This window comes from Monodon monoceros, unplaced genomic scaffold, assembly GCF_005190385.1.
Source record: "Monodon monoceros isolate NGI ecotype Baffin Bay Population unplaced genomic scaffold, NGI_Narwhal_1 Super_Scaffold_4, whole genome shotgun sequence".
Classification (NCBI taxonomy): Eukaryota; Metazoa; Chordata; class Mammalia; order Artiodactyla; family Monodontidae; genus Monodon; species Monodon monoceros.
Genome location: NW_021703781.1, coordinates 50,417,316 through 50,430,414, shown reverse-complemented (window position 1 = coordinate 50,430,414; position 13,099 = coordinate 50,417,316). Strand labels below are relative to the sequence as shown.

General features: G+C 41.8%; 1 protein-coding gene across 14 annotated transcripts in view; it reads left to right on the top strand.

Moving 5' to 3' along the window:
- The window catches only part of SORBS1 (sorbin and SH3 domain containing 1), a 239,256-nt gene extending 236,663 nt beyond the window's left edge, over positions 1-2,593 (top strand). For all 14 annotated transcript variants that reach the window (XM_029245035.1, XM_029245040.1, XM_029245037.1 and 11 more), the window contains one exon: positions 1,468-2,593. In XM_029245035.1, coding sequence (XP_029100868.1) covers positions 1,468-1,535 — 68 coding nt within the window. In that variant the 3' untranslated portion in view covers positions 1,536-2,593. The remainder of the gene's footprint in view (positions 1-1,467) is intronic.
- Positions 2,594-13,099: the final 10,506 nt, after the last annotated feature.

The window sequence follows — 13,099 nt, the reverse complement described above, 5'->3', positions numbered from 1 at the left end:
CTATGAGCCATGTCCACTGAGCCTGTGCTCTGCAACGGGAGAAGCCACAACAGTGAGAGGCCCGCGTACCGCAAAAAAAAAAAAACCATAATGCAAGCTATGTATGAAATTTAAAATTTTCCGAAAGCCACATTGAAAAAAGTACAAAGAAACCAGTGAAATTAATTTTAATATATTAAGCCCAGTGCATTTAAGATATTATCATTTGAACATATCAGTATGAAAAATTGCTAGGGACATATTTTACATTCTTCTTTTTGTACATAAGTTTTTGAAATCCAATATGTATTTTACAGTCGCAGCATCGCTCGGTTCAGGCCAGACATGTTTCAAGGGCTCAGGAGCCACACGTGGCTGCCCTATTAGAGTGCAGGCTAGTAGGGATTTGTTAAACTCTTCCAGGAGTGTTTACATTTTTATGAGAACTTGGGATGGGGTGAGGGGCATCCGCCCGGCAGCTAGATAAAGGAAATATTTTAGATTCCTTAATTCCTCAAACACTTAGAAAAGTGGCCTTGTGTTCAGACTATGAAGAAAATAACCCAGGAGAGCTCGTTTTTCTCATCTGTCAGGAAAGGTACTCACCACTCATATGAGCACATCTCTGGGTTTTACCATCTCAGTTCTCCGCAGCCTCCTTGACCATCCCCCCCTGGGGTTTCAGCTAGCTGTTTTAGATGGCCTTAGCTTTGACACATTCTTCTAGCCTAGAAGTTTTACTTTGGGCAACAACTCCAACCCACTGATAGTGGCTGCTTGAAGTGTGTTCAGCAGGATTCTGAAGCCCTATCCAAGCCGATCGGGGAAAGGATGCAATGATCACATTGTGATGTTTGCTAATGAGAGTGTAATGACGACACAACATCTATCTGCCACTCCACCCTTATCTCCCAGCTTTAGAGAGAGAATCCCAAGGGAAGGAACTATTGCTAGATTAGGGATCCAGCAATGCTGGATGTGGAGCAGCCCAGGAAGGGCTTGTTCCCTGGTAGCTCAATTTTCCTGGCTCAGAGGGAACCCTGACAAGGTTGGTAGTGAAGACAGGGAGTCAATCTGGGGCCTAGGCTCAGGAGGGAGATTTCCTTTTGCTGTGCAGTCATAGCCAGTGGACTTTAGAAATCCTACAGTTTAGAAATTCTAAATCCCCAGTACCTTGTTGTGTTGGTAACTGTTCATTCTTCCATAAAGGAGAAGTACTGGAAAGAGCAATGGGCTGGGAGTCAGAGACCTGGATTCAAAGTCTGTCTCTCTGAGCTTGGGTTTCCTGTGAAAAAAATGGGAGTGTTAGAAATGCCCGCCTTGCTTATCACCCAGCATTATTCTGCAGCCTAAATGAGATAAGATAGGGGAAAGTGATTTGGAAACCAAATGCCCTTCTACAAGCTGCAGGATTGTTACCAAGGACTCTCTCTGAACTCAAATGGGTGAGTCTTCTCATTGTGTGTTTGTTTTTTTTTTTTTTAATAGGTACTTCAAGAAGGACAAGGCAGTTTGGTACTTTCCCAGGCAACTATGTAAAGCCTTTGTATCTATAAGAAGACTGAAAACCACAGAGATGATTTTTATTGGAGGATGAAGCATAATTCATGAATTTGTCTCTTTATTTAAACATTGAGTCAGTAGGAAAACTAATGCAGTGGATAAAGAAAGAAGAAAAAGAGAGGACAGAGAAGTGTTGCATTTACTTACTGTCTAAGCTTACTGCGTGTATCAGGGCTGAACCACGCAGAAAAGGAATGAGGCAAGGTGGTATTTACTTAGCTGCTTCTGGGAGCCACTCCAGCCCTGCCCTCCCTGCCACCCCACCCCCGCCCCACCTTGAGTAATCTGACCTGCAGCATGGTCCAGGAGCAGTTAGGCCAGAAATGCTTCTTGCTGCTTCAGGCTTGACCGGCTTTGGCTCAAAAGGTCATTTAGCCTGCAGGAGCCCTCGGAGCAACAGGCAGATCCCCAGCCATCCTCCAAGGCTCCACACAGACTCTCCCCCAGTCGCCCCGGAGCCTGCCAGTCCCCTAGTGCTGTGAGAGACCCGTCAGGGCTGCCAAGGCGATCCCTGAACAGTAGTGGAGACCCCAAACTACCCAAGGCCCAGTCCCTCACTGGAGGTAGGTGGGGAAATGGAGATCAAAGTAGGCGCCCAGTGCATTCAGCCTGTGTGCAGCTTTGCCACTGACGCCCCCGGTGTTCAGCCACAAAAGCACACAAGGTTTGCCCCTGGAGCAGGGTGGCCAGGCAGACAGTTAAATTTGTATTTCCAGGTGACTGTAGCCTGAGGGCCCTTGCAGCGGCCCCTTCCCCGTATCACTGGCTGTTATGAACGGTCCCCTTCAGGGCAGTGCAGAATGCCATTGCTGCTCTTTCTTTTCTGGGTTGTTTTGGGCCAGGACAGTTTGGGGTTGATAGGCCTATTCTCACAGAGAACCAAGGATGGTGTTCAGTGACTCACTGGACGCCAGGGGCCACTGATGAGCAAGCCACGCTCCAAGCCTTAGAAGAGGTTCACCGTGTCTCCATTTTCATTGGCCATAGGAGTCCAAGGACTACCCCAAATGTAGGAATAGGAATTATGTAGGTTATGAATCCTGACTCACCCTGTGAGGCTTCTCTTTAGAACAGAAGGTGCAGATACAGTGGCCCTAAGAGTGAGGCCGTGATTCTGCCACTCCCAGGAGGCCAGTCTTTTGTTGGGGACTGAGGCTCCTGGGATGCCTGGGGTGTTCCATCACAACTTTATCCAATTCAAGGATGCTTACTGGCCACTCTGTTAGACACCTTGGAGAGAGAAAGATAGAAATGACTCATCCCCTGCCTGCTGGGAACTCAGAGGTGGTTGGAGAGACAGACACACAAAAATACTGAATCAAGAGAGACTGTGATAAGTGCTAAGAAGGGTGTGAGAGAGGAAGAGATGAATTTTCCCTGAAGGGACCCTAGAAAGCATTGTCATATTTCTGTCTCCATTAGCTCACCTTGAACAACTAGGATGCTGGAAGAACCTTTGTCTGAAGGTGGTTTATGGCTGGAAATACTTGGAACTGTTTCCAGGGTCTTCAAACTCTCATCCTGCCCACAAATACACATCCAAGGTCACAAATAGGAGTAGCAGTTCCAGGTTGATAGGGTGTGTACAGGAACCCTGACTCTTTGCATATAGCTCAGAATTGGCCTAGGACCCATGTCCCAGAGTCTTTATAAGCACACAGAGTTTGTCTTCAGTGCCTCAGCTTCTCCCTCCACTACGCATCTTAGGACCCCCACCAGCTGCCCACCCCCATCAGAGAGCCACAGTACCCTCACTCCCTGTCCCTCAAAGCATGCTCTCAGGAAAGCAACTGCCACTGACTCCTTCACAGTAAAGTATACATGACTGATAAGAGGAAGGTGTTATTTCTTCACAGAAACACTGGTTTTTAACTAGAACAGAGCAGAGCCTTAATCCCAAGGGGGAAAGGCTGTGGAACTAATGGTGGAGGTGGGGCTGGGGCTATAGGTGAGGGTGGATGAGCTTCTTGGGTAGAAAGGGACTTATTGATATTCCCTAAGAAAGACTCGGTGCTTTGGAAGGTCCACCTCACCATCCAAGGGCACTCTGTTTCTGTCTCTCCTCCCCGCTCCGAGTCTAGTTCAAGTGCATATCCACATGCATTTCACACAGCAGCATCACCCATTTTGGAATGTATATTGGCTAATGTGTTTCCTGGTCTTTCTTAGATGCAAACCATTCATAACACGATCTTACCTGTTTTTTGAGGGGTGCTTATTGATTAAGTAGGTAAGTTTGAACACCTCTTTAAATACAGCTAGAAAATAAACCAATTTGTAAAGCCACATTTGCATATGATGCCAGCCTCACGACTTTGTATATCTCCAGAATCCCAGGTATGCCTCACCAATTTGCCCATCTTTAATAAACTCATCTGTTAAAATCTGCATCAAACTTCAGCTTCCTACATATGACACAACAAGGAACAAAGGGCTCCAACTGCCCCTTTGTCTTCAGACATTTAGTAATACAAAATACCTATTTTTATGCTGAGATATTTATACAGGTTTATTAATCGCAAGTGCAACTAACTGGCGGCATGCCCTGCAACACATTTTGAATAGATTAGCCATGCTTCTGGGTAAAGGCAAGCCCCACACTACTGAACTTCTGCAGTCTTTCTGGGATCAGTAAGAGAAAAAAAATCACATGCTTAAGAAGTGGGACTGTAAATATGTATATTTAACTTTGTATAGTCCATGTACCTACTTTGTATAGAAAAATAATTTTAAAAATTTGAACCGAAGGGGGAGTAAGATAAGGAAGTCATGAAGTCTTTTTGCACATTTAAATGAAGGAATTCCAAAATAACTTACCTGCCGATTTTTAGCCCAAAAATAGCCCTTGTAAAGTGTTATAATTTTAAATAATCATTCTTTCTGGGAGAGAAGGTAACTGTTATCTCAATTATAGTGGTTTTTCTTATTTTGTTTTTGATTTTTTTTTTTTTGCAGTCCTGTTTATCTGCAGTAGTATTAAGGCCTATTGCTAGAATAGGTTACTACAAAAAATATATTCTGAAAGAAAAATAACTGACATTATATATAACCAATTAAAGTATTGCCATTTAAATCATACACCAAGCGCATGTACTATGCAGACACAGATTTTTCTGTTCATCTATTTTCCTTTATGCAGTGGATCGATCTGACAAATAGATGTTGAATTACTACATTGGCTGTACATGGTATTTAATAAACTTCATTCAGAATTGCGTGGCATATGTTCTTACCATTCATTGTTTCCTACCCTTTCAAGTTTCTCAAATGAGACTTATATTCACCTCTTCAGTGGTGCACACTCTCCTTTTCCATTCTTACTTACATCTGGCTTCCCCCTCACTCCTTGAGGGCACCGCTTACTCTATTCTCAATAGGCTAACTCCGTGACACTCCGAATTGATTAACGTTGACCATTTCACCATTCTTTCTAAAATGTTTGTATTTGTTCTGATTACAAGAATAATGCACATGTCTTTAAAAGCAAAAGTGACCATTATAAAATATGTATAATGGGTCTCGATTTACTCCACAAGACATGGGTACAGAAAATGAGACAGCACTTAGTTTTTCTAAACAAGTTAAATCTGGCTACGAGTCCACAGTGGGTGAAAATGCAGTCTGTCCTTGTGTTCACTCCCAAACCAAGTGTGTCAAGGCTGTGGCACTAGGCATCCAGCCTCCCCTGGCATCTCCATTTGGGGTGGGGCCTGCTACAGCAGCATGGGTCTGTCCCATAGTAGAAAACCCCAAAACTCCCACCCTGCCTCTTCTCATGCTGTCCTTCGCCCTTCAACTCAAAGCACCCATTCGCACTGCTACCCCTTTGGGGTGACTCGGTGGAATCTCCTTTGCTTAAGCCTTCAACAGTCCTGGGAGAAGGGTCATCTTCCAGGGGTCTGACAGCCTTGATACTGGGCCCTGAGTCACAAGCACTACTTCTTCCTTCCATCCCGTCCAACAAATCCATCAGCTCTACCTTCAAAATACCTTTAGAACCCAACCACTTCTATCACCACAGTCCAAGCCATTTTCTCACCTGGGTCATCGCAGTCACTTTCCAACTGGTCTCCCTGCTTCCACCCTTGCCCCCTCTACCTTAGTCTGAACAGAGCAACCAGAGTGATCCCTTTAGCGGCTACTCCTCTCCCTCGGAGTGGTGCAATGGCCTCGAGTCCAAAGGACACTGCCCTGCCTCCTCTCTCACCTCTGCCTTTCTCATTGTTCCTTGCCGCCACACAGTCCTTCCGGCCTCACACTCATCAAGCACACTTCAGCTTTAGGGTCTTACTGTGCTGTCCCCTAGGTCTGAAAGACCCTGCCCCCAGAGCTGCATGGCGTCCTTCCTTCCTTTAGGTCTTCCTGTTGCCCTCAGGGAGGCTTTCTCTAACCACTTTATATGTAATAGGATCCTACGGTCTCCAACCCCAGCATTCTATCCCATGCTCTTTTCCTCTGTGCTTCTCCAAACACTCATCACCATCTGATATTTGTTTTCACAATCAATTGTATCAAGTCCACAAGGGTAAGGATTCTGTCTTGCTGTTACATGCCCAACACTTAGAAGAGTGCCCAACTAGTTGGCACTCAGCCAACTAGTTTGAGCAAACAAATGGTTTGAGCAAACAAATGAGTAGATAAATGAATGAATTAAATTAAGCAATGAACCTCTCCAGACCAGAGATCCTAGAACTCAGAAAACTGACACTAATTGTGAAAGCAGTGAACCATCATCATGTCACTTTCTTACAGCAGCAAAAATAACAGAAATTAATCTCTTTAAATATTCTGGGCTTTTACAAACATAGAAAGTGAAAGTTCTCTGTAATTAAAGTCACCTCCCCACAGAGATCACCTAACTATCCAACGTATGATCCTCCAAGCTTTTCGCTTTGCGCATACAAAACACATCTCTAAACAAATGCTTTAGACAGTCTTACATGCTTTTTTTCCCTGTTAACAATAGAACTTGGACATGTTTCCATAATTTACTTAACCACCCCCCTATTGGTGATGCAACGGTTTGATGTTATTGCCAGCTTTTTACCACAACAAACAATGCAGCATTGAGTAGAATTACTGGCTCAAAGAGCAGGAACATTCCAAACGTTAAAGAAATATTGTCTTCCAAAAAAATTGCACCAGTTTACACTCCCACCAAATGTGTTATGTTTCCCCACCACCCAACTGTCTGCTTCCATGAAAGGCTCTTCCTTGGTCTGCCCACCTTTTCTGGCCAGCAGCTTCTCAGTCCCCTTTCTAGATCTTCACCACATCTCAGCCCTCTGTTACTTTCTCTCCACACATGCTCCTTCAGCAAGCAGACTCCCCACGATATAATTTGGCCCGAAGAGTCAATTGTCTGACTGCTCCTTTCATTGATAAGTAGTGGAAAACTAACATACTTGCTGGTATTGAGTCACATCCCTGGGAAGAAAGGAGCTGGAACTAGCCTCAGGCAGGAGTGAATCCAGAGACTCAAACTTTCTCTATATTTGTCTTATTCTTGGCTCTGTTGGTCTTGTTTGACTACATTTTCACCTCCTGAATGCAGTAATAGGAACTACAGCTGCAGGCAGCTCCAGCCTCACTCTTCCAGTTCTGTAACTCGAGACCAGGCAAAAGGGCCTTCCTGTGACTTCCCTGAAAACAATTCCAGACGCTGGCAGGCCCGACATGAATATTTAGTGTTCCTTGACTCATCACTTGGGTTAAAGGGACTGGAGTGTGATTGGCAGGCCCACCAGAACATCATGGAATAGGGGACAGGAGAAGGCCAGGCGAGGGGGTGGACTGCTATAAGAAGGCAGCTGGAGAGATAACTCAATGTTCCAAACTGGACTTTAGGCATTATTGTGACAAACTGGAAAATGGGACACCATTTTCCTGTCCCAGGACAAACTTCAGTGTAGCTGAATGTTGGCTCTCTGTGCAGAAGGTCTGCTAGCCAAGGTCTTGAGAAGGACACAGCGTAGGAGGACGTCCATCCAGAGGAGGAGGCTGACGTGACCAAGGGGACATAGCACAATTGTATCACACACTAAAAGTATGATTCTTCTGAAAAGGAACAATGAGTGGTGTCTCAAAAGTCATGAAGTGTTTGGGTGAGTTGTATGTGGGTGTATTGGACAAGTCTTAGCATGTCAAACCTATCAAGTCTTAGCATGTCAAACCCATCTCAGGGATACTTAGCGGAGGCCTATTAGGACAAACGAAAGAAGTTACTACTTGATAACAAGTAGTTTGTGGAATGTATTAGGCAAGAAGGTGGTTCAGATCGAAAATATTTATATAGGATGGATAAACAACAAGGTCCTAGTGTAGTATATCACAGGTAACTTATATTCAATATCCTGGGATAAACCATAATGGAAAAGAATATTAAAAAAAAAAAAAAAAAAGCATGTTTCTATGTGTATAACTGATCACTCTGGTCCACAGCAGATTGGCACAACATTGTAAATCAACTCTACTTCAATAAAAAACAATTTTTTCAAAAAAAAGGAGAATATTTAAAGAAAATTTAAGATGAACCCACAGATATAAAAGCCCTGATGAGATACTATGAATGACCACGTGACACTTTAGTTTATGAGGTCTCCCCTGCAGAACAACTACTCTGTTCTTCCAGCCCCCTCACTCTGGCATCATCAGAGGCAAAATACTGGATAGACTGAGTCTCTCTGGCCCCTTCTGGCTTACTCGTTTTTAAAGTGACTTCTGACAAACTCACATGAAACTGCAAAAGAGGTAGATCTGAGAATAATCTTCAAAATAGCATATATCATGTAGATTGATGAGAGCTTATATTATTAAGGTCAGTGGATCTCAAAGTATGGTCCATGGACCCCTAGGAGTCCCTAATCCCTCTCAGGAGATTCATAATGTAAATTATTTTCATAATAATGTTAAGACACTTGTGGTAGCCAGCTTCCAAGAACTCCTTCAGTGATCCTCACCTCCGGGTATTCACACCCTTGTGTGGTCCCCTTCTGCATTCTATCAGGGTTGTGTGACCAATAGAATATGGCAGAAGAGATGGTATGTCAATAACAAGTCTAGGCCATAAAAGCCATTGTGGCTTCTGTCTTTTGTTTGAACTACACTTTAGAAATAAGTAAGTCCTAGTTGTTGTGTTGGATAAATGTGCTAATTCGTCCAAAAGGAAGCATTAAAATGAACAATGGGCTGTGACATTTTTCACAGAACTAGAAAAAATTATCCTAAAATCTATATGGAACCCATAAAGGACCCAGAATTGCCAAAGTGATCCTGAGGGACAAGAACAAAGCAGGAGGCACAAACCTCCCAAACTTCAGACAATACTACAAAGCTACAGTAATGAAAACAGTGTGGTATTGGCACAAAAACAGACATGTGGGTCAATGGAACAGAATAGTGAGCCCAGAAATAAACCCACACACCTATAGTCAATTAATCTTTGACAAAGGAGGCAAGAATATACAGTGGAGAAAAGAGAGTTTCTTCAGCAAGTGGTGTTGGGAAAGTTGGATAGCTGCATGAAAACCAATGAAGTTAGAACACACCTCTCACCATACACAAAAATAAACTCAAAATGGCTTAAACACTTAAACATAAGACATGACACCATAAAACTCCTAGAAGAGAACATAGGCAAAACATTCTGACATAAATTGTAGCAATGTTTTCTTAAGTCAGTCTCCAAAGGCAATAGAAATAAAACTGAAAATAAACAACTGGGACATAATCAAACTTATAAGCTTTTGCACAGCAAAGGAAGCCATAAACAAAAAGAGAACCTACGAACTTGGGGAAAATATTTTGAATGATACAACTGACAAGGGCTTAATTTCCAAAATATACAAACAGCTCATACAACTCAATAACAAAAAAAAACAACAACCATTCAATCAAAAAATGGACAGAAGACCTAAATAGACATTTCTCCAAAGAAGATATACAGTCAATAGGCACACAAAAAGATGTTCAATATCATTAATTATTAGAGAAATGCAAATCAAAACTACAATGAGGTACCACCTCACTCTGGTCAGAATGGCCATCATTAAAAATTCTACAAATAACAAATGCTGGAGAGCGTGTGGAGCAAAGGAAACCCTCCTACACTGTTGGTGGGAATGTAAGTTGGTGCAGCCACTATGGAAAACAGTATGGAGGTTCCTCAGAAAACTAAAAATAGAATTACCATATGATCCAGCAATCCCACTCCTGGGCATATATCCAAACAAAACTATAATTCAAAAAGATACATGCACCCCTATGTTCCCAGCAGCACTATTCACAATAGCCAAGACATGGAAACAACCTAAATGTCCATCAACAGATGAATGGATAAAGAAGATGTGGTATGTTGAATGTAGTAGTATTATGGAATACTACTCAGCCATAAAAAAGAATGAAATAATGTCATTTGCAGTAACATGGAAGCAACTAGAGATGATCATACTAAGTGAAGTAAATCAGAAAAAGAAAGACAAATACCACAATATTGCATATGAGGAATCTAAAATATGACACAAATGAACCTATCTAGAAAACAGAAATAGACTCACAGGCATAGAGAACTGACTTGTGGTTGCCAGGAGGGAGAGGGGTGGAAGAGGGATGGACTGGGAGTTTGGGATTAGCAGAGGCAAGCTATCATATACAGAATGGCCAAACAATGAGGTTCTACTGTATAGCACAAGGAACTATATTCATATCCTGTAATAAACCACTGTCAATTGAAAAAAAATGCACAACTTAGAAGTTGAGAGTTATGTTTTAGTTGGTGGATTTTCTGAGGACTTCAAGCCCAGGAGACAGGACTCTCAGATAACTCTGAGGGACTGCTCCAAAGAGGCAAGCGGGGAGCCAGGATATATAGGAGTTTGGGCATCAAAGACCAGGTAGTCGGAACATCAAAAGATTATTGTTAATTAAAGAAAACCAGACATCTCAAATTAATGAAACTAGTGCTTTTCTACGTGTGGGAAGATGCAAAGTCTGGGCTCACTGAAATCATTCCTTTGATGTGCTCCTCAGCTCTCTGGGGCCAGTATCCTGTGCTTTCTCATCCTGAGTCTCCTCAGCGTGCACCCTTGGGGGAGTGGCTGCAGCAGCTGACTGCTTGTTGACCGGCATTCTGTTTCCATCCTGAGTTCCCTCTGGGCTCACCGTCAAGGGCGGCTGTAATATGTTGGCTTGATAGCTGCAACATCCTTTGTTTACTGATATGGCAGGCGACGTTTCTCCTTCACAGTCATAAATTTGACCAAGGTTTGGGAGACATTTCATGACCAATTTTTTGTCCCACATTGCTAGGAAGCTTATTCCTAGATCAGGCAAAGATTCTGTTGATATGCCACTCGAGGTGCTAATTTTGGGTCTGGCCCTGTTGACACTTTAAAATTCTCTGGATCTGTCTTACTAGTCTATTATGATCCAGAAAATGTTTTCCTTTGTTGCTTCTTCCCATATCTAGAATTACACTATTGCAATTATTCTATGTAGAGTTTTAAGTGTGATCTATTTACGCAAGATGTTTAGCCATCATCAATTTTGTTAGAGGCCTGTTTACACATTGGGTAAGAGACAACGATCTTATAAAATAGACAGGATATAAGTAATAGAGCCAGTAACATTAATAAAGTCATAGTGCAGCAGAGAGACAGACAAGCAAAGAACAAACAATGATTAGTATAACTAGTTGTAATCCGGTTGCAATAAACCATCAAGTCCACAGGAGAGCCAGCTGGAGAAGCCAAATTTTGGAATGATAAGGTAGAGAGGAAAAAAGTATACTGTTGTAAACAAAGATAAAACATTTTATCAACTTGTTGTAGGTCATAGCATGAGGTAAGATTTTTCTGGAAAACAAAGATTAAAAGCCAGTATAGGAATTCCCTGGCAGTCCAGTGGTTAGGACTCCAAGCTCTCACTGCCGAGGGCCCAGGGTTCAGTCCCTGGTTGGGGAACTAAGATCCTATAAGCCACACGGAGCAGCCCAAAAAAAAAAAAAAAAAAAAGTGCTGGAGAGGGTGTGACGAACAGAGAAGCCTCCTACACTGCTGGTGGGAATGTAAGTTGGTGCAGCCACTGTGGAAAACAGTATGGAGGTTCCTCAGAAAAGTAGAAATAGAATTACCATATGATCCAGCAATCTCACTCCTGGGCATATATCTAGACAAAACTATAATTCAAAAAGATATTACATGCACCCCTATGTTCACAGCAGCACTATTCACAATAGCCAAGACATGGAAACAACCTAAATGTCCATCAACAGATGAATGGATAAAGAAGATGCGGTACATATATACAATGGAATACTACTCAGCCATAAAAAAGAACAAAATAATGTCTTTTGCAGCAACATGGATGCAACTAGAGATTATCATACTAAGTAAATCAGAAAGAGAAAGACAAATACCATATGATATCACTTATATGTGGAATCTAAAAAGTATGACAAAAACGAACCTATCTATGAAACAGAAACAGAATCAGGGACATAGAGAATGGACTGGTGGTTGCCAAGGGGGAGTGGGGTGGGAGAGGGTTGGATTGGGAGTTTGGGATTAGCAGATGTAAACTGGTATATATAGAAAGGATAAACAACAAGATCTTACTGTATAGCACAGGGAACTATATTCATTATCCTGCGATAAACCATAATGGAAAAGAATATGAAAAAGAATGTGTGTGTGTATGTGTATATATATATGTGTGTGTGTGTGTGTTTGTGTCTGAGTCACTTTGCTGTACAGTAGTAATTAACATTGTAATTCAACTATACTTCAATAAAAAATAAAGATTTAAAAAAAGAGATGTAACCATCTTATATAAAGCCCATCTATAAATTCTTACAAACTTTATCTCAATCCTATCAACTTTTATACCCTTAACTTTAGTTTTCATTAGGATAGGACCCAAACAACAAGTTTTGATCTTACAGGAGGTATCCTAGAAATTTTTCTTTCTTTTGTTTCCCTGTCCATTTACTCTATTTTTATATAAAAGGCTCTGGGGTCCCAAGAGAGGGGTTGAGCCTCAGACCCTTTTGTCAATCTTGATTAATTGGCCTAACTGTTGCCCCAAGTAATTGTTGATCAAGTATATCAGTGTAATTTTCCAGCCCCTTATATAATTTAAACTGGGATAAATAGAGCAGACTTGTTTGGCCTTTAATGTTGGGGACCAGCAGGGGGTCCCTTTTAGCTAATTTAACCTTAGGTAGTATAATATCAAAACCTTGTGTTTTAATCCCATAAATGTCCATTTTATTTATCCCATTTAAAATAACCATCTAAAGATTTCTTTATCCATTTGGGATAAGTACCTTTTAAATGCCTACCTTGTTGGAAAAAGTCTCTAGACTTTCTCTACAGTTTTTTCTTTCCTGTTAATCAACCTAATTTAATGTTTTTATTAGCATCTGTAAGACCCATTGAGGGGAAGCTAAGAACACTATAAGGCTTTCCAAACCAGTTTTTCTTGTTTGATTTAAACTAAGGGAGTTCTTAGGTTAACCATTAGAGATACATATATATTTATATTTTCACATTCGATTTTT